General features: G+C 48.8%; 1 protein-coding gene across 3 annotated transcripts in view; it reads right to left on the bottom strand.

Moving 5' to 3' along the window:
- Positions 1–16,764: 16,764 nt before the first annotated feature.
- GAB3 (GRB2 associated binding protein 3) overlaps positions 16,765–27,729 on the bottom strand; it is a 70,517-nt gene continuing 59,552 nt past the window's right edge. For 2 of the 3 annotated variants that reach the window (XM_082323399.1, XM_082323400.1), the window contains exons 6-10: positions 26,815–27,070; positions 25,574–25,655; positions 23,776–23,878; positions 22,306–22,419; positions 16,765–21,306 (exon numbers count right to left, since the gene is read on the bottom strand). In XM_082323399.1, the coding sequence (XP_082179525.1) occupies positions 21,190–21,306; positions 22,306–22,419; positions 23,776–23,878; positions 25,574–25,655; positions 26,815–27,070 (672 nt within the window). In that variant the 3' untranslated portion in view covers positions 16,765–21,189. The remainder of the gene's footprint in view (positions 21,307–22,305; positions 22,420–23,775; positions 23,879–25,573; positions 25,656–26,814; positions 27,071–27,729) is intronic. The other variant, XR_014229396.1, reaches the window with a different exon arrangement.

The raw sequence follows: 27,729 nt of genomic DNA, 5'->3' as shown, positions 1-27,729 counted from the left end.
AATGTAGTTTAGGTTGCTCCATTAGCAAGTCTTGCTTTTAGCCACTCTTCCTGCACCTATGGACTTTAGTTCCTATTTGTAAGGATGAAAAACTGGACACGATACGTACAATTTACACCTCATTTGTCTTGCTGTGCTGTATTTACTGTAGGGTGGGTGATGAGGGCTTCAGAAAGGAGACAGGAAACATATTCCAGGCATGGACACCTATAAATAGTGCTGGGGAGGTGGTGGCAACGGAGGGAATGGGATGTTTCTGGGCTTCTGCCACGGCTGAATGACACAGATGGTTTTCCAGGGAAATGAGTATTTTAGTAATGAGCAGTGAACGTGCTTCGGGCTGGCTGCACCTACAGCCCCGGGAATGCAAACAGTTTAGCAGCAGGTTTGTCAATAAATACCATCTGCTCAGCAGCACTGAATCCAAAACATTGCAGAACCTACCTTACCGGTGGCTGTTGTTTTGCTAGATAGAGATGAGATAAAAATCACTACTAAATATATATTTTTTTTAAATAATGAAATTGATAGTACTCAGTGCTTGTCAGGCCACACCTGGAATGCTGTGTTCAGTTTTGGTCCCCACTATGCAAAAAAGATGTGGCCAGGCTGGAGAGGGCCCAGAGAAGGGCCACAAAGACAAGCAAAGGACCGGGAAGCCTGCCGTATGAGGAAAGGCTGAGGGAGCTGGGTTTGTTCGGCCTTGAGAAATGAAGGCTTAGGGGACACCCGATCACCACGTTCCAGTATTTAAAGGGTGGCTACGAAGAAGATGGAGACTCCCTTTTTACAAGGAGTCACATGGAAAACAGGGGTAATGGGTACAGGTTACTGCTGGGGAGATGCCGATTGGACACGAGGAAAATTTTTCACAATGCGAGCCATCAGCCATTGGAATAATCTCCCCAGGGACGTGGTGGATTCCCCAACATTGGACACTTTTAAGATTTGGCTGGACAGGGTGCTGGGCCATCTTGTCTAGACCATGCTTTTGTCGAGAAAGGTTGGACCAGATGATCCTTGAGGTCCCTTCCAACCTGGTATTCTGTGATTCTATGATTCTATGATTGTTATCTAAAAATTATAAAACTCTAAATTTGATCTGTTCAATCCCAGTTTAAACCTCGGAGAGTTAAACTGTTGCCATTAGCTTTTTTCCTGGTGGACAGTCAGGCGTCTGCACAGAAGGGCGAGCTGTAAGCGAAGCTGGTTCTGGCACAGTTCAGGACACTGAAGTGTCTGAGAAATGCCTCGCTTCCACGGCTGCCCGCAAGGGAAGGACATGCAGCTCGGCGAGCAGCGGCGGTGGCGGCGGCAGAGCCGGGCTTCCCGGGTGCTGCGACGGCGGCTCGGGGCTGATCCCTGCTCCGGTGCTCCTGGCCTCAACAAGAGGCGAGCCCCTGCCCCAGCCTTTCTCCCTGCGGGGCACCAGGAGTCCTTTCTGCCTGGCTCCCTGTTTTCCATGGCTTTTGCCAAAGCAGAGTGTCTTGGGGATCTTTACTGCTGTCAGATGTGGTTGAAATTGGCTACGGGGTGCAAGGGTTTCTGCGAGAGAAATGAGGCATGAGCATCATCTAAAAAGCCTAAAGCCAGAATGAGTTTCAATGCGTTTCTTACCTCAATGAGTTTCAATGCTAATTCTTACCTCAGCAGAGGTGAGACCAATTCTCACCTCAGCAGAAACATGTGAGAAAAAAAGCCCCACACACTGTTGTCCAACTTGGATTTATGGGTACCATATTCTGCCAGACTCTTTTAAAGATCTTCGTTTCGCTCTGAGTTGTAAAATGTGGCTAAGAAGTATAGCTCCAGAACTGGGACTCTCTATGGCTAAATTAATCCAAACCTTGCATAACTGCAAAATATGAAAAGATCAGATCATGAGTCTGTCGTTGGAGATCGCCTGGCTGAAAGTCAGACTCGGCGTTATGTCTGAGTTGGGTCTTTACTGCAGGATCAGAGAGAATTCCAGGGCCTGAATAAGGCCTGAATAAGCAGCCCTTTAATAGAATAATTTAAGAGAAAACTGTAGTGTAAAAATAATGAAACGAGGGAAAAAAGTGAAGATGCAAAGGAACATGAGTGCTGAGGAGAGGAGTTCATGGCTCACGTTCTGTATGGGAGACAGAAGCGACGTAGAGAGGAATCATGAAAGAGAGGTGGGGGAAAGAAAAATTTGCTGGGAGAGTAAACCATAAAGGATCTTTTTTTTAATGGAGCTTGCTTATTTTTGTGTGAATCTGGAACAGATCCACTTACCTTTATGTTTCATTGACATCAGTAAAGTTTCCGAAATGTACAGAGTGGCAAATAAATCTGGCCCCAAAATGGCAAGAGAGAAATCGGTTGGAGGAAATTTACTCTTAGAAAAAACTGCGTCTGCAGCTGCCTGCCCGTGTATTGTGCTTAACACAAAAAATGGAGCATTTGTTTTTCCGAGAAGTTTTATGACTGATGTCATGCATCATAAGGAACAAGTAAGAAATAAAAAAGGCTGCAGTAAAAATATTTAATGAACTTTATCTGCACTTTCTTACTGCGTTTTCTCCATGTAGTCTAGTATCTGGTATGGTTTCTGGAATAAAAAAGGGGGGATTTTTGCTTCCAGAAATCAGGCCAATGCTCAGAAAGCTAAAATGTGTCTTCGTTGAAAAGCTTGGCACCAGGAGACACTGACGGCTGATGAAACGGTGCCGAGAGGAGCTTGCAGCTCTTCCAGAAAGGGAACCGTGAAAGGTAACTGTGCCGCCCCAGCCCGCTCCCGCAGCTGGGAACGGCCCCGCTCCCGGGGGAGACTCAGCTCCGCGCTGGGGTGCAGTGCAAGGGCCTGTGAACGCCGTGAGCCCTGCTAGACTCATCCTGTATGGATCCCAGATAAAGCCCTTTCCTCCAGGACAATCAAGAGACCTTGAGTTGCGATCAGGTTTGCTCCAGGGCGGGTTTTGGAGCCCACAAGATGCACAAAATCAGACAGAGTTTAAGCCCCTTTTCCAAGTGCCCTGCAGACGTGAAATTAGTGCTCGAGCGTGTGCGACTGGGAAAAGCCACACGTTGGTTTTCTCATCTCCCGTCACATGAGGGTCAGTCATGCTTCCCCTGCCCCTTCCTGCCATCCAGCCCCCTTGGCGAGCAGTGGCCCCGGGCAGGGCTCGGCACCGGCAGCCCTCTGCCTCCCAGCCATCTCCAACTTCTGCCTCTCAAACTGCTGGTGAAGTTTGAACTTTTAAATTGCTGACTTTGCGTAGAGGAGGGAGAAAAGAAAGAGGAAAAGAAAGAAGGGGAAGGAAAAAACAATCATCTGGAGTTATGCCATGGTTGCAAAAGTGCTGGGAGGCAGAAAGGCAGGAGCCCCGCGGCTCCTGCTGCGAGCAGCTGGCTGCCGTCCCTGCCCTCAGACTAATGGTATTCCCTGCAGGTGTTTTGCTGTCAATAATGGCAGAGTTGAGAATATTTCTCTATTATTTCTGAAGTACTTCCCTGTAAAAGAGTTTCTGTTTGGTGAAGAAGCTGTTCTGATTCGTACTGCCGAGCATTTAACCAAGGTTCATGAAAGTCCCCTTTCTTTGACTTCTCTGCTTGACGTTACAATTTAGTATTTTTTTAAAAGAGAAACCAAAATAAATACTACAATATGATGTAATTGGTGTAATATAATTACTTTAACCTGTTCCGGTTTGGTCTGTTACTCTATGAGTCTGTTACTGTATGAGTTTAAGAAGGGTTTTGAAAGGCAGGACCTGAGTGAGGAATCTCATGCAAATTCAGGATCTGAAGTTTAGGCTTGGTTTAAGGGGGTGGGGTGGGGCAGAGCTCTGTTTTGCCTGTGGGACTGCCCCAGGACGGGTCTTGTTTATTTGCCAGAACCCCGTATGTGCGTGCGTGCGGGTGCATATCTGTACATACATGTGAGCAGTTTTGATACGGACAGTCACTGCCGGCGTTAGCAGGCACCTAATGAAATGTAATTGTCGTCTGAGAAAATGGCACAGCTAGCCCTGCTCCAGACGTTTCAGAGGGTTTGCCTGGACAGCTGACCAATGTATGAATCCATTCTGTTCCCAACACCTTGGCATTCATTTCAGGGGGTCTCTTTGCAAGAGGCTTTTCGGGGTGCTAAGACAAGGGTGTCGTGCAGGTGCTGCAGCCTGCGCCTGGGGCTGATTTGGCCATGCTGGCCGTAACCAGTGAGGTTTTGGAAACCTTTCCAAGCAGGAGAGCGGAGCCTGGTTTGTCGCGGGCCGTGAACCACTCCTGGCCACCCGCAGCGAGCCGGGCACCGCCGGTTTGAAAAAGTCCCATTTTCAGAGCAGAGCAATCCACGTTGCCCCTCAGAGCAGGAAAGGAAGGGGCAGAAATGCAATTTGTGCTTTAAAGCAGTCTGTAGATGGAGGATTTTTATTTTGGCCAGTGATGTCAGCATTGGGGGTGCCTGTTTGCTTTCTGGCTGTGCTTAGAGGTAAGATTTGAAGCTCAGAGAACCCTTGGTCAGGACCAGGAGAGCCGTTCCCTGCTCTAACACTGGCCGTTTTAGCCACAGATTCACTAACCCTGGAGAAGCAAGAATGCTAACATCAGCAGCCCAATAAAATTATACAAATTGTGGACCGAAGAGGATCCGCAATGTTTCCATCCCTGCCAAGGATGAGGAGCGTACCTGGTTTTGGGAAGAAGGATTTGGGGCAGTGGTGCTGATGAAAAACAATGAAAAACAATCTTGTATTAAAATCAGCTTAAAGCAGTCCTGGAAATCACAGCCCAGTGGGCATTAGTTTCATACCAAATAAATGAATGGTGACAAAAAGTGACAATAAACATGAGACATTTGGCTAAGCATGAATGAATAAGGACAAAGCTGCAGAAGTCTATAAAGGAAAATCTTCCATCTCAAAAGTTATAAAATTCCTGGAGTGTGTCGGTGAAACAGAAGATAAGGGCAAACCAGCACATACCTTTTATATAGACTTGCAAAAACCAGAAAAAGACATGGACAAACAGCTAAGGCACTTGTGAAATGCCCTCGAGGCATCTTGCTGTGTTACCAGGTGCTCACAAACCTCCGAACAGCTGATCCGGAAAGGGAGAAATGGAAGTAGATGTAAACAGTAGAGAGTTACAAGTGTTTTGAAGGCGAAATGCTTATTTGAATTACCTGTCATTGCTGATGGAAGAAGCACTGAGCCAATGCCATTGAAACACACTGGATTCAAAATCGTCCAGGAGATGGAATTTTTTTATACAAGACTGATTTTTTTATACAAGGTAAAATGAACCCAATCAAGATACTGGCAGCACTAAGAATTTAACCAAAACCGGGGTGTTCACCGAGGTAGCTGAGAACACCTAGAGACAGATGAGGGGCTGGGCACGGTGTGGGAAGGAGCCCGAGCTGGTGCTGCAGCGGGTGCTGCGGGATGGGATGGGATGGGGCGGGATGGGATGGGATGGGATGGGATGGGACGGGACGGGACGGGACGGGATGGGATGGGACGGGACGGGATGGGACAGGACGGGACGGGATGGGATGGGATGGGATGGGACGGGATGGGATGGGATGGGACAGCATGGGACAGGATGGAATGGGATGGGACGGGATGGGACGGGATGGGATGGGATGGGATGGGATGGGACGGGATGGGACGGGACGGGATGGGACGGGATGGGACATGATGGCTCCCACCGTACGCAGCCTGCCTTTCCCTCTTGTCCTTTCATCTGTTTTTATGGGAAAATGCTGGATCTGACAAGGAGCCCCATGTGCCACAGAACTAGTAAATAAACTAGTAAATAACTTTCTGTGGGTTTGTGCCTCGGGACTGACAGACTGAGTTCTCCAAGGCTGCAGCACAGCTCTGTTGCTTATAAGACTTCAGAGAAGCCACACATTGAGCATGTCCTAACCACAGGAAAGCTTTAATGGGAGTTCATGCTTCATTAAACACCAGCGAATCCACATGAGAGAGAAACCTTGACTGAACAGTGGATTTTCTGGTGTCTAATAAGGCACAGACTCCCATTAAGTTTTTTCCCAAGGTTTAATTCATTCTGTCGCCTCTCTCTTTTCTCAGCCTGATTACCTGTTCTCACAAAATTTGCAAGACCTTAATATTTTCCAGACATTCACTCCTTTGAGAGGAAGGTGGGCAGCGCATTCAAGAATTACTGGGGAGGGGACAGACGGAGTGTGACCTTACAGGAAAACGAGTTGAAAATCAGATCCCATCGGCCCGGCAGCGGCGGGAGAAGCTGCCGTGCCCACCGTGCGGATGACAGAGCCGTGCACGGTATTTTCAGAAAGCTGGCCAAGCAGACAGTGCCACGTTCCTTTCTAGGCTCTTGCCTTCTTTTTACACAAGCCGTCGTCATCCCAGGGGTCAGAACGGGTGTGCAAAATATCAGCAGTAAAATAACTGGTTTCGCTAACTAGCATCGCTACGGAGGTGATGTTTTGCTATCCACTCCATTGCCTGGGAGAAAAAAAATGGCAAACAACTTGCACAAACCTCTCTGGGGTTTTTTTGGGGGTCCCTGTTGCGGGGAGGGGGAGCAGAGGCTGCCCGGGGTGCGTGGCCACGCAGAGCAGAGGGGTATTGCCACAGCTCTGCCTGCTGGCGACGAGATGAGGTCAGCGGAAAGCGTGTGCTGTCAGCCTCACAGCATCACCCAGCCGGGCGATAACGGCGTCGGGTGGGCCTGGGCTCAGGACGCCGGGTCCTGCTTTTGGTTGCACTGGAGAAAAGCCAAGGAGAGCAACGGCAAATTAATTAGCCAGCTGATGATGGCAAGGCTTCAGGGCCGGCTCAGGGGAGAGAGGAGCTGTTTACTCCTCTGTACGGTGTTTTTAAGGGGTTACAGAGCAACGCTTCTTCCATCACACCTGCTCTTTGCTAGCAGACGGCAACATTTTAGGGCACAGGTACGCCGGGCGCAGGGCAGCGCCCCGTGCTCCGTAGGCAGCCAGCACAAGGTTGCTCTGGCTGCTGAAAGCCCTGTGGCTGATTTTTACGCACATTTCCAAAGTGTGAAACACGTACACATTAACAACATGAGCCCATGTGCACGTCCCGCTCTCAGCAAGCGTGGTTTTATTTTACCTTTCGTTGTGGTAAGTTAAAACTAAAGCTTTCATTAGCTGTTCATGATGTTATTACTTAACTATGGCCAGTTATGGATTGGCTTTTGCATTATAATCCGTTGCTTTGGCTCCTGGTTTATTTTGAAGTATTAAAGTTGCGCAGGCTGAAGGAGTAGCTATTAAACACTATCACCTCTTACTACAGGTCTTACCATCCCTATGTCCTTAAACATCACACCACAACTGCAGTCCTGTTTTTGCAAGAGTTCCCCTTCTATCTGTAAAATTAATCAATGAAAATGGAAAGTGAGTACTGGCAACCCCTAATGCATCCCCACTGCTGACAGCGTTTTTATCTGCTGAATGCAAGTATGTGATGTAATCTGCAAGCACGCACACTTTCGTATTGCTGGATGAAGTTTCTGTTCCTCAGACAGTGGTGGGGCCGCTATTACAGGGCGATGCACTCGTAAGCACCGAAGGGAACTGGGCTCTGCAGTGCTGTGCAACGGGGGGGTCCTCCTCTGCAGGCGTCCCTGCGGCCAGCAGAAGATGCGCCAGAGGTGGTGATGGAAAACTCCGGCTGATGTGGCCCAGACAACAGAGTCTTGTGGTCCCTGAGTCCCCTCTTGCACCCCCAGGAAAGCCACAGCGTCCCCACGTGTGGGGAGCAACAAAACCCCACGCAAGAGCAGCCGGCATGGGCACAGCTGCAGCAGGGTTATGTGTGAATCGAAGCTCACCAACTCACGAAGGAAACAGCACCGCTTTCTCCTCCGGATGGCGGCCAAGAAGGCCATGGGCTGCAGAGGCTGCCGGGCAGCCGGGGGTGGGTACTTGTCGCGGGCACCATCGGTCAAACCGTCCTCGGTGGCGGTGCTGCTGGCCGCTGGACCGGGGCGGGTCGAGGGCTGGTGCCCAACAGGCAGCAGGTCACGGGTTGGGAGTGGGGGGCAACGGACCAACCTCAGCCCAAGATTAGCTGCGACGGGCGCCGTGTTCCCAGGGCGATGGGTATCACCCGGGAACACCACCCTCCACGGGGCGTGGGGGGAACCGTCCAAACGCCGCAGAAGTCCACGTGCCACAGCGTGAAAACAGCTGCATTAACATGGACAGTTGTCTGCCTGCTTCAGAAAGGAAAAAGTGGTGAAAATAACAAGAAGAGGGACTTCAAAGCCTCTTGCATGCAACGCTAAGAGCAACGGGAAGTAGAGTCCTGGAGCGGATGGCCGCGGCAAGGCTCAGAGCCCCTCCACCTTAAAGCCACGGGGTGTTGGCAGGTTCCCACCCCTGCCAACACGCTCCTGCACACAAGTGCAGAGCAGCCCTGCGCCTGGGCACAGCCAGATACCGCTGGCTGCGTTATCTCCCCGGGACCAGGAGCCCGGGGCACCGGAGGGGAGGTATTTGTACGGAGGCCGCCCTGTGTTGCCAGCTCATCCAGCGCTCAGCCCTCTGTCCTGCTGCGTGACCGAACGCTCGGACGGCAGCGCCTGCGCTGCTTGGGGGAAGGAGCTGCCGAGTCGGTGCCACCGCTCCCATCCCAGCGCGGCAGCGACCGCTGCGTTGGTACCCACTTCTGGCAAACCAAAACCAGCAACCAATATTGCAATAAATCCCATAGGCAACATGTGTGCGGGTATGAGTGAAGTCTGGCCGTTGTCATCTACTGACCTGATTAGGGAACAAAAGCGAAATCGTTACAGGTGGCGCGACTGCCGACTTCTGTAACCCATAGCTCACCTTAATCTCCCAAAGACAACAGTGATACGGGTGAAGATAAAGGGTTTGCAGAGAGCGGGGCCAGTTCTGCCCTTGGTGACCCACCTGTAGCACCGGGGATTTCGGCAGGGTGCAGTCATGTGGCTGGAAGCAGGAGGCTGCGCTGCCAGCTTTGCCTTAACGGGCCTTTAAACCCCAGCGCCAGGAGGCACAGCGTGGGCTCAGACCTGCAAGATACTGAGAGCGTGAGAGAGCACGTTTGCAATGGCAATAAAATAAAAATATCAAAATAGAAAGTTGTTTGCCGTTCCCCCCTGTGCAGCTGAAGACAGAAGTCACCACGGCCGGGTGTGTTTTGCAGCATCCCCGGCACAGCTCCCGCTGCCGGTGCCGGTCACATCTGGCACAGGGCAGCCCTGCACGGGAGGAGGCGACAGGGAAAACCAGCGTTTTCCTCTCCCTTTCCCCAGCCTGCCCGTTCTGTCAGCACAGGGAGCTGCTGGTGCGCGCACGGGCTCCCAGGTTTTGGTGCCCACCGGCACAGCAGAACCGGCACCGGGCAGCGAGGCGGGAACCGAAATAGAAACTCTGGTCTCTCCGCGGGACCGGCACGGCTCCAGGCCGGCCCCCGCACACCTCCGAGTCCCAGCGCGAGAGACAGATGTCTCGTGCTTCTCAAGAATATATACATATACATGTCCTCAAGCTATAGATATGTACACACTATATAGATATAAATAGTATTTATACAGATACATGTGTGTGTTTTTTAATTCCAGTACATACTATTTCATCGGCAGCCCCTCGGGGTTGGGCGTCCTTTCCAGATGGGTTGTGAAGTGAAGAACAAGCACGTGGGGAGGGCGTCTGGCAGCACGAGGCACGGGGCAGCGTCCCGGGGAGGCGGAGGCAAGCCCTGCTTGCTGGCCGTCCTCGAGCTCTCTCCTACCTGTCTAACTCGGTGTTACAGAAGACCAACCCACATCAGAAGTCCTGGATTACTTTGGTAAATCCAAGAGTCGGGTTATTTGGTGTTGGCAGAAGCGGGCCGGACCTCGTGGACTTTGGCAGGGTCACCGCAGGGGCTGGGAACGGGCAACCGCAGGCAGCGACTTCTTCAGTCAATTTAGCATCAGCCAAAACAGCACTGGGACTGATTTCATTGCCAATGAGTTGATGAAAAACACCATTTTGCAAGAAGAAATCCGGGTGAATTGCTTGTACTTGAGAGTCTAAGTCCTGGATTTCCCCGCTGCTTTGCACTAGGCTGCACCAGTTACTGCTGGGCTCGTTCCCCTCTGCCGTGAGCAGGCGGGAAAGTGAGCAGAAAGAGAGCAAGAGGAATACAGCTGAACTTCATCCACTTTCAGTACCATCCTCAACAAAATGTGGTCTGTGGCAGCAGCACTTTGTTCACTTTTCTAAAAAATGCCCTCTTCAGCATTAAGGCGTAACAGCTATTTGGAGACTTCCATGAAAATGACTCCAAACAGCAGCTAGAGATCGCCCACTTCCCCCTGAAAGGTTTCACAAGCCGAGATGGAAGATCAGCCTCTAAGGAGGCAGCGGCGGCGGTTCCTCTTCTCTGCCTTGGCAGCAGCAGAGATTCGTTTCGAGGTTACCTGTGGCCCCCAGATCTTGGCACTGGCTCTCCCCTCTGGCTTTGCCTTGTAATGTTTCCTGAGGCTGGTTACTAAAAAAAACCCAGTCACGGCACAAAGTAGATCCCATGACGACTCAAAATCTTTACGGAGGCCATTCGCTAGCACCGACCGCCTTCTTTCGCCAAAGCAGTTTCCCTTTTTTCCCCCTGCCTGCTCGAGGTGACGGCTGCGGGGCCACGCACGATGTGAACAGCAGATAAGGAGAGGCTCTAGACCTTTTGTAGGACAGCTATTTGCATGCTTTCCAAGCCAAAATAAAAGGTAATGTTTAGAGACGTGGAAGCTGTATTCCCCTGAGCTCCCACCCACTCAGCTACAGATGTCTTTGGACGCCTTGTGCACATCCTCAAGCTCCTGCCAGCCTCCCGTGAAAGTGTGCTTGAACGTGCTGGAGGCTCCTGGGCTGTCATTTCCCTGGGAAGCAGCAGCTAGGTATTGGGCACGGCAGGGTAGGGCTTGCTTTTGCTCGGCACCATCTCACCCTGTGCCCAGCTGCTTTTCTCACTGGGTTTCTCGCTGCCTGCCCTGACCTTGGCCCTTTGTACTGCGATGGCTGGCGCGGAGGGGAAGCGAGCACCGCCCCGGGAAGCGGCCAGATCGCGGTTTCACAAACAGGTTGCTCAACCCTGGGCTGAAGTTACTGATCCCATCTCACGCCGACCGCTGCTCTGCAGCACTGGGAAGCCTTTGCGTCAATGTTTTCCAGGCAGAGGACTCTGCTTGGCTGCAGTGCAAGCGTCAGAGTTAGCAGGGAAATCCGACTTTTAAGTCTTTTCTGACCATTCATAGTTGCATGGGGCATATTGGGAAAGCACACCCCAACCGCTGCTCAGATACAGTATTTGTAAGCAGGACTTCCAGCCGAGTGAGATTTTTTTCTGCCTCCTCCTCCTGAGGCTGCAGGTTTCCCTTCCCCGGGTGCAAGGCTGAGACTCTTCCCTGGGTGCTTAGGAAGGGAGGAGGTGCAAGCAGCTGCGTGTGTTCTCCTCTTGATCCATGCAGCAAAAGGAGCTTGCACAGGGCTTTCAAGGTAAAGCGACGGCCTACGTATTTGTCAAAGAAAGCCAATGCCCCCGTACCGAGAGCCGGCGGGCACACATGGCCACCCCCTCGGCCAGGCGCGGGCTCCGTGCTGCCGCACAGCCGGACCCACCGAGCCTTTCCCCGGCAGAAGTACCTCGGGGGTTTCCTTGTGCCACGGAGCTCTTTGAACCTGCTGCTTCCCTGGGAAGCGGGATCAAAGGCACCCGTAGGAAAAATAACCCCAATAAACATGAGAGGCGGTTCAGAGCCATTTCCTCTTTTTGCTTGTTGACTTTTTGGATACGGTATCTGCAGGGCTGGGGCACCCCTGCTGTTCTGCCCGGAAAGGTGATTTTCCTTATCTGTCGTGCAGCGGCTTGGGGACCTGCCGGCACGGGTCGGGCTCCGCTCCCTGGGACCCTGACTGTGTCTGCCTCCTCCGGAGAAGCCCAAGTCAGAGAGTGATGCGAAGAGCTAACGAACGATGCTTCGCTGCCTTACCTGGCGCATCTCACTCACTGCTATAGAATAAGGCAATACGGGCATACTGTTCTGAATAAGAGCATCTCTTTCTAGGAAAGATACAGACTTTGTACTAACCTGTAAAACTGAGTTTTGGGGTTGTTCACCTACACAACCTTTGCTATGCAGCGTCTCATCTACAGGAGTGAAACAAATCTCACGGATACAGCTGCTCTTCTCTTTGCTCCAAACTCCTGCGTGTGTTTCTCACCTCCTCCCAATACAGACCAGCCACTCTATGCGCTCCTCCCTCTACTTTTCCAATGAACAACTGCGGTCAGCAGAGTCACCAAGAGCTCTTTAGGAGGATTAATATTACACTGCCAATGGAAAAAAACGGTGCTTTCCCTGAGATGTTTCCATTTTTGCAGCCACAAGTGTATAGGCTACCATACCTGATGGAATAACACCAAACCATCCCTTTCTCCCGACTTAATCCAGAGAGGCTGGAGGTAAATAACAACATTCAAGCGCTTTTTGAGCCAGCCTGGCTGCAGGTCGTGGAGGGAGGAACGGTGTGGTCACCGGTGAGAGGAGCACTGGGGAATGGGCAAGTCTGCAATAGAAATAAAACTGTTTGCTGAGCCTTGTGTATCACTTAACAGTCAGAGCTGTTTAGAGAAAAGCAAAGTCTGAAGAGGTGTATGGATGGTAGAAGAGAAAAGCAAAGTCTGAAGAGGTGTATGGATGGTAGAAGATGCTTTTGTGCTATATATAAACATGGAAAAAAAATTGCTGACGTTTCTGGAGTTATTCCAAATATTCATTTTGTGCAAAAGTCAGATTCTGGATGTGCTGATTGTGGATTGAATCCATCTCTATTTTGTCTCCCTGTCATTTTTGCTTTACATGTCGTGCGAGTTCGCTCCCGAGCGTCCCTGCTGCGTCCCTCAGCTCGGCCCGGGAAGAGCAAAGCCCCCCGCCGCCCGCCTCCGCGTGGGCACGTTCCTTGTGCTGACCGGGCAGAACAGGACGGATTTCCTTCAGGGGCATTTCCTGATGATTTCTGACTAACTGTGGAGGAAGTCAAACCCAAAAAATGATGAATCTTTCATTTCTTATTTAAAAAATAACTTTAAAAACAACATGTCTTATTTTTGAACTGTAAACAACCTGCCTACTACCCTGCTGACTGCCTCATCTTCACGGATAAAATATACACCAAAGGCAAGATACATTTTCTGCTGGGAAGCACTCACCCTTTCTGGGGAGCTTTCTTTGCCACCGTCAGTACGTCGGGCTTGCTCAGTGCTTCTAAGTAAATCGTTCATAGTCTGAAAGAATGTTCCCTAAGATGCAAATGCCGGAGGGCCACTTGCTCCCGTGGCCAAGGGCAAATCTCTCAACCTCTGCCAGTCTGGAGTTTTGGGGCGCCAAGGGGCCCGGGTCCTGAGGCACTTCGATTTTGGAGGGGAACAGCTCGGCGCCTCTGAAGCCCCGGCTGCTGAAGGGGGTCTCAGCGGGAAGCCCCAGTGGTGGAGGCACCCAAACCCCACCAGGACTCCTGTTGGAAACCTTGGCTCCCTTTGCCTGGCAAGCCTGGCTGCTTCCCAAAAGCTACGTTAATACAAAACAGAGAGACCAAAGAGTTACCGAGACCTCAGAGATTTTATGAATCCCTTTATTACTCAACCCTCTCCTCTCTCTGTAGAGGAATTGTCTCTCTCAGGCTGTACAAAAGGGCGCACTGAAAGCTCGTCCTGGACTTTGATCTGAAAACCTAAAGGCAAAACCTATGTTTGCCTTCTGGCATCTCCTCCAGCGCTGGCAGACACCCTCCAGCACTGCCTTCATTTGACATTTTGCCTTTTCCATCATCCCGTAACTCTACAAAACGCTCTGTGCCTTCCCCGAGAAAGCCGAGGCGCTTGCGGAGCGACGTCCTCCGGGGGCGGGCGGCAGAACTGCCGCTTTCACCTGGGGGATCTGTGGTTTTTTTCCTTGTGGGGAGAAATACGGAGTGGGTCTTCCCCATTGCTCTGTGCTGTTCATGCGGGGAAGGGAGCTAAGAAATAACTGCAGCAGTAGCAAAACCAAGCCTCTGTAGATAGCGGCACAGGCAGAGGCACTTCCATGTAGCTGAGCTCCCAGACAAAGCGCAGAACATTTTCGAATGAAGAAGCAAACCACCACAAACACATGCAGGGAAAACACCCCCAAATTGCGTTAAACTTTAAAGCCCTGGATGAGAGCCCGCCAGCAGAGCAAGGGCTTTTCAGGCTCTTACCCAGTGATGAATTTGCCAACGCCGAGCTCCCCGCGCTGTCAGAGCAGGGCGCGTTGGGGCTGTATAACAATGAGCTTATGCTAAAATCGGATCTGAAAGGAAAATCAAATATCAAAGTAGAACAAAACAGGACAATGAATGAAAGGTTGGGTCACTCCCTGCTCGCTCCTGCGTTACAACAGGGCCCGGGATCAGCTCCCCAGGTGGGAAGGGGCTGAGCCTCCGCCAGACGCATCCTTCGTGTTTAAGTGCTGGATGCGGTGCTGCTGACACCCAGAGCGCTCCTATAAATACGTACAGCCGGTAGAGCAAAGTCCCTCTGCGCTCTCTGCCCTAAACAACTGGAAGAGGAGCTTTAGATGCTGTTTGATGGGGAAATGCAGATCTCAAGACCTGTCAAAACACAGCGTGCAGCCTGCATTAGTTGCTGGCAAAAGGGCAGGACTAAGACTTCGCAGACCCAGGTGCCGTCTCTGCCGCTGCCACCGGCCCTGGGGGAGTCACTGTCCCTCAAAGCGCACACGAAAAATCAGAAATAAAGTACAGGTCCCTTCACGAAAGCTGTTGGAGATCTACTGGAGAGACATGAGAGATCACCACTGTGGCCCAAGACCTGTAACCTCGCGTTGGTACAGTCCCCAGCCTGGACACGATACACAGGAATGCCCACGTTTGAGGTAGTGCTCTATTGAGCATCTCAGGCTAAAAAAAGACCCAAGCAATTGCGCTCTTAACCAAAAGAGTTAGAGAGGCAAAAAGCACTGGAGCGACAGGGAATTCCTGCCTTTTTGGAGGGGTTTGGGTTTCACGCCCTGTGAAGATGACCTGGGTTTGGTAACTGGCTGCTCTGCGGCTTTTGGCTTCAGGGAAGTGTTTTACGTGCTTTGAAACTGCAGACGTGATTAGAAGGGCTAACCTCTACCAAGTGCTTACACAGTCATACTTTTTGCTATCAGTATTTTCCCGTTACTATTATCTAATCACCGAAGTGCTTCGCACAGAGGCGTGAGAAGTCTGAGAGCTTCCTGAATTTTGTGCAGCCTCATACTGCTTCCTTTCAGCGCCGTTTATTCGCAGAGCCCAGTTTCTTGATCGCAAGCTCAGAGGGCCTCGGCTGCGCCGGGCCGGGCTGTCCCTGCCTGCGGGGATGCTCCGGGTGCCGGGACCCTCTGCGACACCCCCCCCCGCTGCGCTGGGAAGCAGTCCCCCCCACGGAGGGGACACGCCGGGCCATCGTGGCAGGGGTGGCAGTGGCTTCGGCACCGCTTGCTTCCCTCTGAGGGCTTGGGAGCTGGCGCAGGCGAGAGAAGGCACTTTTCTGGGGAGAACTCCCTGCCGAAAGGGCCATTCCCATCTCCGCTGGAGAGAGGACATGGAAGCAGCCTGTGAACCGGCAGTCAGACTTTATCTGACCTTTTATTTATCCGACCTGCCCTCCTTATAAGACTGAATGCAAAATGTCACGCGGTTCCCTTGTATCAAGTCCCCAGGCGTAGGCTTATCTAAATTACACGTCTGTGCTTCTTGAGTCGCGCAGCCAAGTTTCCATCAATGGCTCTGTAAGCGCTACAAGTCCCTCGATTCACCGCCGTGAGTATCCAGCCAGGATTACAAAGCACGCAGATCCAGAAGTGACACTTGCCTGAAGCAGTAAATAAACTATTTCCCAAACTACCGTGCTTGTTAGCAGCTAGGCTTGCTCAGCTCTGCTCCCGTGGACTGCCTCCTTTCATCTTCAAAACCCCGAGATGCGGGTGTGGAAAGGAGCCCACGTCCCCAGCTCGCTGCACCTGCAAATTACATTAACAGCAACTACGCTCCTCAGCACAGCGCAATTAAAGGATCAGGTTAAATAACAACTCTTCTTTGTATCCAAGCCCAGAGCATATGCTGAACAAATTCGTGCTTATGGTCTACATCTTCAGGCAGCAAGCGCGGCCCCTTCCTGCCCCTCGGCTACGGCGGGGGCAGGAGCTGGGGGGCTGCAACTTTCCCGGGCCCCAGGAGGACGCAGACACGAGCCCAGGTTGCAACTTCATCGTTCTCTGTTTCTCAAGTCACCTGCAAATAATCTTCCTGATACATAGGTGTACGAAATGAATTTGCAAATTTGTTTGAATTTGCATCCAAATAATTTATACGAACACGTCACAGTCTAATAAAAGATTTAAAAAATGGAAAAAGCATTAAATGAAAAAAGTGGAAGTTTTCCCCATGAGCACCTTCGCTTATCAAAATAATTAAGATCACAGCTACGTTTTATATTAATTTATTAGAAAAGAGATATATAGTTTAATGTGCAAATATATACAACACATTACGATGAAACATCAGGAAGGTATCGTCCCTCTGTCAATGAGGGAAGGTGCCTTCCCTCTATCAATGACTCCTTCATAACAGAGATGACTGTTTAACGCTTCCCTACAGATTTACAAATACAAAAAATGTATAATGCTTCATTTGCACAAGACAAAAGTTTATTTTTATTTGAACAAAAAATATTCTGGCTTTGACATGGCAAAAGTCTGCTATTTTGGTGGCTTTTTTTTTTTTTTCTTTTTAAACCTGAGCAAGTTTTGCGGAACAGGGGAACAAAGGAAAGGCATTGCCCTGTGCTTCGTTCTCATCACAGCATCTGATGGTCTTTGAATTACTAAACCACTGAATCACTTCAAGTGAATGCAACTCCAAAATCTACATCTATGGTGTAATTCGTGACACAGAAGAGAGCGGGCGCTACCGTTGGCAAAAGTGAGCTGGTTGAAAACACCGGGCTCGAGTTAGATGGCTGTTGACATTTCTCAGGTAGAGTGTTCCTATCTGCCAGTAAGGAACTTAATGCTGCCTCTTGTAATAAAGGAATTATAAACGGAAAATACAGTTTAGTCCAAAAAGCAAACGAGTCTTGGATCCTGCTACGCCTTGCTGAAGTGGGTGATCATCGAAAGACTGCAGAGTAAGGCCGTATTAAACCCGCGCTGAGTAAAGACCTTGGGAACGCGTGCAGCTCCCAGGGAGTACTGAAATCCTGCTCGCTCCAGGAAAGACGTTCAGACAGATTGATTTCTTTATGATTCTTTAGGATGTATTTCAAGCAGGTGTTTGACGCAGGCTATTTTTGTATTCCGTGGCCACAGACCATTCCAGTAAAAGAGATCCATCTCGTCTCTGATCTCCTCTCTCCCGTGCCTGGGTGCTGGCACGTCGGCTCACTCACCGGCCGTGCCAGCCACGGGGGGAATCCAGCCGATCACCCTAACAATAACCACAGGACCAAAACCATTGCGCTGGTTTGTTTTCCGCATCGTCCTGCAACCGAGCTTCATCTGGCAACTCCACAGAGCGACATTTCCAATTAAGCAGAAACTATTCTGCTCGTTCAGCGCTCCTCTCCATTTTAAACAAGAAATGCCAGCGGTGCTGGAGAAGGCACTACAAGTCCTGAGCCGGGCAACGCCAGCTCCCCCAGGAGACAAGAGTTTCCTAAGAGACCACTGGCCACCCCATGCTCATTCAGGTGCAGAGCCTCTCTCTGCATCAGCTCTTGCGATACTTTTTAAAGAAATACGTACAAATAACAACATAACAGACCCACAGTAAAAAGAAGACGCTACCAGGAGTGTGCCTGGCTGACCCCAAAGCCAGTGCTAACCACGGGCTCTTGCCTGGGCTACATTTTCAGACATGATGCTGTCAAAAGCTGACTCAGTTTTCAGGTGCTTTCACAGGTTTTCTTTCCTCTTTGGCCAAGGGATCAGTATTTAAGAACAGACTTGATTAAACAGTGACTCCTTTTTGCTCCGTAGCATCCCTCCTCGCCCACCAGTAGGCTCTCCGGGCGCCGGCCCTGGGCTGCTGCAGCTGGCAGCGGGGCAGCCCATAGGTACGTCTGTCGCGTACCACAGCAGGGGCTGCCGTGGCTCCGTTCACACCAAAATCTGTAATGATGGGGTGGCCACAGCAGATTTGGCCTTTGCCATCCTCCTACCATCTTCCCGTTCTTTACCCTCTTTGGAGTATTGTGGAATTTGACTAAAACAAAAAAAAAAAAATAAAAGCCTTGGGGGAGGACGGCTCTGCTTTTAAAACTTTTTTGTGTGTGTGTTTTTAATTGCTCCTGTTTCATGTGTTGTGCTTACGCAAGAATGCATGTCACGGACCCTGGAGCAGTGGGTAAAAACAGACCTTAAATGAAAAACCTGAATAAACCCCCAAACTTAGCTTTTAGTTACAAACTGAAAGCTAGAAACCAGTGAGCAGCGTTTGATCAAGATAAGAGAGCGGTGGGGGCAAGCAGGGGACACGCAGAAGTTGAAAGGGCATCATTCTGATCTAACGACAGTCCCTGCCAAGCTATATATTTATGTCCTCTTAGGGGAAAAAAAAAAATCCAAAAGAACTCTTTCTTTTCTAAACTTCTGAATGATCCATTAGCCAGGTTTGTCAAAGTTTAAATATTTTTACAATAAACTAGAATAACAAGCGAGTCAGTTGTCTCCAGTAACTTGGTGTTTTTCCACTTCAGAAGATTTTTCTGACAGCATGAAAAGAAACACTCCAGTCAAACATGAGCTGATTTGTATGCTGTTGCAATCTGCATTGGAGGCTGCCATGCCATCACTCTGCAATTTGGGATCTGCAGTAGCATAGCATAATTTTACCTGCCCTTTGTGGATGTTTTCTGTCCCCTACTGTCATACACGTCTTAGCTGGTCTTTTAACTCTCTCAGTACTGCGGCATACACCAAAAGCTTTCAGTGACATGTATTGCTTGTACACCTTGAAAGAAAGGCAATTCTTTTGAGCGGAAAGGCAAACGTCTCTGTGACTGCGGCCCTTCCTTGCTTACCCCTCTCTGCCACCGCCGTGGCGGCGCAGCTCGCCGCCGCCTCTCCCCAAACCCACTTCCCTTGTTGCCATACCACACCCAGGGCACGGTTGCTGAGAGCTCTTCTAAATCAGCTTTAGGACAAAACAACTGGGTTTTAACAAACTAAATTTCACACCAGACTGACAAGATTTATACGGAAAAATCTGAATTCTTTTCAAAACTTTTAGGAACATTAACTTTCATTTTAGAGCTTTGCAGGGGGAGGAGCAGAGTAGGAGGAAAGAGCAGGTCAGCTATCTGCAGTATCAACCCCGGTTTTCCAAGCAGCTCTAGTCCAGGACACTTTATGCCCGCAGGCCTGGGTGCCCAGTTTGCCCCCGAGTCAATAAAGGCGCTGGTGAGGCTCATTTTTCTTGCAGGGTAAGTTAGTAAGAGCCTGGTCACCACGGATCCCCAGCTTTGTATTTGCTCTAAAGAAGCAGCGAGACTTGCAAGCACTTCAGCTCTCTTGAGGTAGGAGAAAAATGTTGTTTCTGTTAGCTACGCTGCCTCTCCCAGCGGGACATGCGACTCGGCCGTGTCTCTCAGCCTCCCAGAGTGCCCAAATGGCTGAAGCAGAATGGGTGCATGGAGGACAGTAAGTAGGAGCCTTGAAATGCCAGTCGTTTCTGCAATGACATTTCTACAACCTCCGTTTGGTAAATCAGCATTTTTGGGATGTCAGATTACAGTAATACAACGTGGTTGCAACAGGCACGTGAAGGGAGGCCAGCGACTTGGCACTGTCAAAGGAAATCTTTCGTAAGGGTCCTGGGCTGTCTGTCCTTGCTGGCAGGATCAGACCTCTTATGGCTAGTGGGACTTACCTGCATGAGCAAAGCCTGCAAGATCAAATCCAGTGTGGGACACTCAGCGGTACTGCATACTTCCATGATTCAAGTGGCTGTGTGCCACATTAAAATAAAGATTGCAGCCAAGCTTTTAAAGTTAAATATGTTATAAACTATACACATATGTGATCCTGAGATAGTGCCTGTAACAAGTCCCAAGGTAGATAAGCTTCCTGAACCCAGAGGTCCTCATGCCGCGTAAGTGCATTGTTGTTTTATTTTGGCAGGCCTGCTAGCCTCTCTCGGAGCACGCTGCACTTCCTAATTCTCTTTTTTTTCGTGGGTGGGTCTAGTGAAACAATCAGTTTGATGACTGCTACTAGCAATTCCAATGGCATTTCTTCTGCAGTTCAGATGAAAGCATTCTTGATCCTTTGCCAGTTCTCCCAAGACTTGCAGAAACAGGCTCACAGCGTCCCTTTCTATTTTTTGGCCAGCCAAGAGCTGTGTGCCTGCAGCCTCCTGCTAGAGGAGCAGCTGTACTGTGCTGTGCTGAAGACACTCCTCAAGATAGGGGAGAAAATATCAGTAGGAATCGGACAGAAAGGCGACAAGTATGAGCCACAATGGAGAGAAGAAGCTTAATACGATGGCCGTCATCCAGAGGGTCAAAGACCACGCGTCCCAGTCCCATTGGTACATAGTCCTGTTTTGAGTTTCTGACAGCATCAGTTCAGACGTTTTAAACACAGGGGAAAAATATTTTCCAAAATTCTCTTTGCTTAAGCACTATATATTCAAAAAGTTCTTTTTATTGTTTCAGTATTTTAGCCCTTAGTTGATTAGTCACCAATACCTGTCAGATGCCCGCTGCCATAAAAGCACTCTGAGCACCCGCAGTACTTGTAGGAATATCAAAAAATAGCTTTAGCAACCGGGAATTATGCAACAGAGGGAGAAGGCAGGACTAACTAGATTAATGCAACATGTAGTGGATTTGTTAACATTAAGTGTATGACTCGTCGCAGAATCATGCCAGAAAATGGTACCATGTAGCTTACTGGTAAGGGCAGTAAAAAGGGTAATGCATTACTTTAATCATCAGTGAACCACTCACTCATTCGACATACTATTTCCAGCTGAAATCAAAGGTTTCTATTAAAAATGCCATTCCTCTAGAGACCGTAAGCATCTTACAACTCTCTCTGCCTTTGAACTCTACTGTGATAGCTGCTTCATCAACATTGTGGTTCCAGTGCAAAAAAAAAATCCTCCAGATCCCAAATCTTCTTCCTTTAGACTTTCGATTGCCTCTCGTCTGTCCATTCCTGCTTAGTGTTCTGTAAAGCTTGAGTCTTCTGTTCATCTACCTGGACATAGTCCACTCTCTGCTCCTCAGAGAGAAAAGGTTTCTGTGGGAGAGAGGAAAAAACCAACATTAATTTTAGGGTTGAAAAGGGATGCTAGTGAAACTTGGCTTGATTTTCTGTTTTCCTTTTCCCTTGTTTCTTGATTGCTTCACTTCACCTTGAAGCTCACAGTGACATCAGCTGACAAAAGTATTGCTTTACAGCCTGCTTTAGCTATAATTATCCATCTGTCACCCTGTCACTCAGCCCAGCACAGCGAGCGAGAGAAACGTGCTGTTCTGGCTATTTCCATGCAGATAATAATTCTCTTCTCATCCAAGTGATCCTGCTGCAGGGATAACATAACGGCTAAAGGGAGGGTTTAAATTTAAGAAAGCTTAGGAGTCTCGAGTCTTTTGCATCCAGGACTATTAGATGATGGGGAAAATGATACACAGGACATAAAATGGCCCAAACCGACAACAATTTGTTGCATTGCAATCGTACCTACCCACCACCTGGGCAGGTTATAAGCTCTTTGGAACAAGGAATGTATTTTCTCAGTATTGCTAAGGAAATCGAAATGCTTTTGGTGATGCAAGAATAAAGATGCACATTTTGCCATGTTACAAGAGATGGTACAGCCTTACCCTGTGAATTTATCATGGGCTGTAAACTTGTTACTGCAAAGAGATTTGGGGGAAAACTAGCAGGAAAGGGTTTGTGGAGACTTGATGAAAATGAAAGAGCATGCAGAGATCCTGCAAGCACCAACGAGCTTGCCCACAAGCCCTCATGGCTGCACATCCCAACGCAGTCTCGTGCCCTCTGCCGAGCTCGTGTTAATGACATCCTTATGAGGCACGCTAAGGACACCTTGTCATCACCTTAATCGTGCTTTTATTATATTAATCTTGAGCCTGCCACAAATGCAGTCAGCTGGAAACATGACTGGCTTCATCATGATATTTAGGGCACCTAGCAGAGTCTGACTCTCTGTCTTGTTTTCCTCCCAGCAGAAAAAAAGATAGGAGGCTGTGGGGTTTTTCAAATGACTCGTACCTTCTGTACAGGGGATGGGGAAGCAGAATTAAAATCCAATGCTAAGTAATCAAGGTTAGATTTCCTTGTCCATGGGAAAGCACCACTGTATGGAGATGTTGCCTGTCTGTGTTCCTGTCAGGAAAGAAGAGAAACTTTTAATGCTCTTAAAACATGATCCCAAAAGGAAGGAGGACTACAACTGTAAGGTGGGAGACTCGTCTGGCAGAAAGCGAGTGAGGAGGGTCAGCACCCATGTAGTTTTCTATGGCAAGGGTGCGTTTGGTGACTAACCACAGGATAAGTGGTGGATTACTGGTGGACTTGGCAGTGCTAGGTTAACGGTTGGATTTGATGATCTTAAAGGTCTTTTCCAACCTAAACGATTCCATGATTCTATAACACTGGTTAATTGCAGGATGGCATAAAGAAACCGTGAGAACCTTTTTCTCCCAGTAATTATGGCAAAACAGCAAACTGGGCTGATTTTCATTCAATGGTATCAGGAAGGACCTGTGCCCAGCTTCTCAACCCAAGCCCTTGGAAGGCTCAGATTTGCAGGGGTGCCCTCTTAACCATCATTGTTATATGAGTTTGAAGATATGGTGGTAATTCTGTTCAAATCTAGCAACTGAAAATTAATCTCACAAAAATCACAGATGACCACAAATGTATTGGAAGGTTTTATTTGACTAGAAAAATCAACTAGGGAGTAGTTACAACTAGAACTGCCCTCCTGCGCAGATTTTGATCTAGCAGAGGTGTGGACTAAAATTGGAGACTGTGGTTCATGGAGATTGTGGTCAGTGTTGCAATATATTTCTATAGCCATTGCCATGGGGCTTTGGCTATGGAGCCAAATCTGTAGACATTGGCTCAGATCAAGGGATTTGAGATCCATTTCTACCTAAAATTCAAAAGAAACTGAGATTTTGGTCTTTGGTCTTTTGCAAGATATGGCTACAGAGTGAATGAAGAAAAGGAAGCCACAAAGCCAGATGTTCTTCTTTCATGGGATGGGAAGTGGGGTTAGTGCCACCAGCCAAAGCAGAAGCAATAAGAGACTTTAATGGGAGTTCTGTTTCTGCACAATATTTGGTGTGTTTCTTTAGGAAGTGCACTAGCGTCTTTCTGTCATTTCCTAGGAGATTTTGCAGGGCACACTTTTAAAAGGTGAAAAGATTTAATTTTCCTTTGCCTTAATGAGTTCTCATGTAAATATGGCTGATCCCTGTGATCTCTTGGAACTGCTCAGCAACATTCGTGGGCGAACAGCTGAGTTCTGCAGAGCAGAAGAAGGGCTTCCCTTATCTCTCTGTAAATTGGTCCCAGTGTCTTTGGTTTAAAACCGTTTCATCATTTTTAAAAAAAAACAGAAGGCAAAGGACCAACCTCCTCAACATTTTTTCTTAGAAAACAAACTTCTGCATTCTCCATCAATGTGACAGAGCAGAATAAAGCAAAGGATGGCTGTGTGAAAATGAAGATTACCATATGAATGTAACTTTCTTCCTCTTCTCCGGAAACTGAATTGGCAAATATTCTTGCTGAATTAATACCGTCTCTTTCTGGTGAGATAAAGCTCATTCGATTGCTATGAAGAAAAACACAGGAGAGGTTAAGGAAGCATCTTACAGATGCTCTGAAATGAAGCCAAAGCCTGACACAGTCCATATGGTGAATAAACTCACACTAACGCTGCAGCCTTTATGGAGAGGATGTCCAAAACCACTCCTTAGTTCTAGAAAAAGTGTGCTATATCGCTATGAGTGTTTTTGTTGATTTTTTTTTTTTTTCTGGGATTTATGAAAGTTTGCCATCTCTGGTATGACAGAAAGCATAAACCATTGGAGCAATTCTCCAACAAGGGGCACAGAGACAGATATCATTCATCCAGGTAATACGTGCTGATGAAGCAGTTGCTTAGCTGTGCGGGTATCCACATTTTGGAGATGATTGCTGTGAATTAATCAGCTGCTGGAGGTGCATGCAGAGGAACTTGTCTGGCTTTGAACACAGTGTAAACACATGCTATCTGTGCTACAGAGGTGGCTGCGACTCAGCCCTTGTACAAGGAAACCTCTACCACTAACATAATCGTCAGAGGTATATCGTGAGTAAACTATTGCAGGCCGGCACAATGGGGTTAGTTATTAGGAAATTAGACGGCCACTTTGTGCAGCATGAACAGTATAATTCCTTTTGCTTTATTAGTTCCGGGCATACTTCTTTTTTAGTTTTGCTAATGTAAAACATGCAAACTCCCTCTGAGCTTGTTATCCTTCAGGACTCTGCACTGTGTCAGCACTAATTAACCACAGCGCTCTGGCAGGGATGCTTGGGAGGCAGGCTACTGGGGTTTCCCTAACAGGCAGCACGCGGCAGGCAGTGCCGCAGGGCTTAATCGGCTTTAGGCTGTGCAGCTGAGAGGGGTCTGCAATTGAGAAGTTGCCCATCTCGTGTCCCTGTTGCCCTCCAAATGACTACCTGAGGCGGGGGGGTGTGGAAATGTCCCGTCTGGCACTCAGGCTAGTGAAAAACCACATTTTCTGGAGTGCCTGGGATATGCAGAGGACGTTGGTGGGAATTCCTGGCTTTTGCATGCACGCTTCAGCACAGCTGGCTCCCCTGTCAGCCTTTCCCCGTAGTGCTGAGATCCCCTCAGCCAGCAGGCTGCAGTCCTCCCCTGCTCACGAGTTCCCTGAAGATGAGTCTTTCACTGCCCTTGGAGCCCAACCATATCATCTGTTCACACTTTGCTTCGGCACCAAAAGCATTTGTTTTACCCCACAACTCATTTCCAGGGACAAAAGGTCACACCAACAGATCAAGTCTGAATTGCTGCGTGGCAGTGCAGAAGTCTACACCCAAGCTACAAGTCAGGCAGATCTCTATCTTATCTGGTTCTCCTTTGCTATATTAATTTTCAGGAACAAAAATGGCTCCATCACTTTGGAAAAAAAAAATAATTAAGGCATGTGAAGCTTTTAGCTGTTGCAGCAGCCACACCAGAGTGCAGACCAGCTCCAGCCTTTTCAAAAGGAACTTTCAAAACAGACTGAGCATCACTGCGTGATGCTGAACGCACTGGAGCTGCCCATTGTGAAAGGGAGCCTTGCTTTTTAGAGACAGCAAAAGCCTGAGGGATGCTGGAAGGAGCCCTGGGGAATTTTTGTCTGTGGACTTTGCCAGGAAACTGTTTCTTGTGGGACACAATAAGTTATTTTTAACTCCATTCCACAATGTTGATGCTTAAAAGATTGGAACGGCAGGTTTCTTGTTGACTTACTAAGGCACAGTCCACATCCTGGTCACGGCAGCATGCTCCCGGATTGTGGAGAGGTTCCTCAAGTCCAGAGGAGGTGGCCGTGCTGCAAGCAGATACAAAAGGAACTACATTTCCAATAGCAGCGCTAATGAAAAGTACAGACTGTTCAGAAAAACACAGTTTTATATTAACAGCAAGAAAGTAACAAGAGTATTTCACGGAACATAAGTGATATAACCAAAAGAGAAATCAGTAAACAAATGCCCACTTCAGTCAGTGCTGGAAAGCAAAGTCCCTCTAAAATAAGAGAATAAATACAATGGGCACAAGGAGAGCAAATGCGCCACAAGATCCGTGTGCTCGCCTCAAATCTGCTCTGCATATGCTGCTTTCAAGAGAAGAGGCCAGTTCAGCCTATAGGTCAAAACAGGTTTTGGGCTCTCTTCTAAACAAAAAGGTCCTACACGTGGAGATGAAGATCACTGCTCTCACCAGTCCATGTGCGTTTTCCACCCCGTTCTCAAAACCCTCTAAGAAAGGAACTGAGCTTGCTTTGCTTCCTGGAAACAGTCTAAATTTCTGTCCCCACTTCACAGTAGCATTTCCTGAACCAATTTGAGTAGCCCTGTGGCTCTGCAGCCCAAAGAACTTTAATGTAGGCTAGGCTTAGGCAATTTCTCCACTGCAAAGCTGAATTCTGTCCCCAGTATATCCTCTGGAAGTGCAACCCAGATTTTGGAGATGCCATGAAAAGCAGGAGTGGAAAATTACCATCACTAAAAGCATCTGCAGGAAATTCCTAATTAAACCAAGACAGCTGCGCCTACCCAGCAGAGGTTTAACCAACAGCCCACACATCAAGTTTGACTATTTGAGTGTTTGGATGTCCTGTTCCTGGAAGGTCAGGGAGCTGGTGAGACAGCAGTACATGTACTTTAGAGCTGCAGGATTTAGTCTGCTGTCTCTCCAAGGCTACATCCATTTGGTGATTTGCAGAGTGGATCTGAAGCCATGCACCACGCTAATGCAGTCACCCAGTCTCCGACTGCAAAAATAGGCACGGATGCTCTTCCTCTGCTTGCAAATGACCCTGCAGATGCATCCTATGTTACAGTACTGTAAGCCACTTATACAGCAATTCAGTCCCTCTTCTAGAGTAGGAAGCCTTTTAAAATGTGCCAAGGACACTATCAAAGGAGGTCACCCCCGTCCCCACTATCAGGACCCTCTGGCTGCCAATTGCATTTTAGGTCTGGGCTTACATTTCCTACGAGGCTTGAGGTCTCGGTTCACTGGAGGGGGCTCCAGGTCTGAGGGAAGCTCAGGTAACGGGCTGGTGAGTTTTTCAGTGCTGACGACAGGGAAGGTAAACGTGGCTGAGCCGGGGCTCATTGGGATGTAGCCGTCGGGTGAACAGTCGGAGCTGGGCGCAGAGGGAGAGGTGCTGGGGCGCATGGGCACGTAGCTGTCCTCCGTGCTGTCTGAAGCAGTTGAGTAGAGAGGGGAGAACCGACAGGGCTTCAGAAGCAAAAGAGGAAAAGAAAGAGAAATGGGTCGATAAATGAATAGCTAACCCCCTGCAAGCCAGGAGGTGCTGTCAGCTGGCAAGAGATCTGAGCTGAGCCCCAGGCCAGGAGAGTCCTGACGTGACCTTTCTGAGAGACGCAAGCTGGACAGACACGAGACAAACTCATGAGTTCAGATGTGCACTCCAGCTTTGGAGAAGTCCACTTCTGAGCTTCACAAGTCACTGCTGGAAATGAGGACTAAACTTATTCGTCACTTAAGTAGGTTAAATCCTCCAACTTCAGTGAGGCTGCACTTGATTCTCCCAGCAGTAATCCTGACCTATAAAATGAAGGAGGTTCCTTCATACAAAAAAAAAATCTGGAAGGAGAACATCTGATGAACTAGATTTTTGCAAATGCGGAAGCTGAGAGAGCAGACACACAGACATACAAGTCACTTCTGATAGCTGAGAATAAACACTAGAAATCCATTTCACGCAGGTTAGAGCTGGCTGAGTGGTGAGAAGGATTAATTACAAACCTTGCAAGCATTCAAAGGGGAGAAAAATGTAAGCTGCCCACCACCAGAACTTAAATACAAGCAGCAAAAGATCTCCCACGCAGAAGACAGTGTCCACCACCAGGCAGAAGACTGGCTATGCAATGTGT

Source organism: Platalea leucorodia (assembly GCF_965183815.1).
Source record: "Platalea leucorodia genome assembly, chromosome: 10".
Classification (NCBI taxonomy): domain Eukaryota; kingdom Metazoa; phylum Chordata; class Aves; order Pelecaniformes; family Threskiornithidae; genus Platalea; species Platalea leucorodia.
Note: the sequence above shows the minus strand (reverse complement) of the source record. Positions and strands in the feature narration are given on the sequence as shown.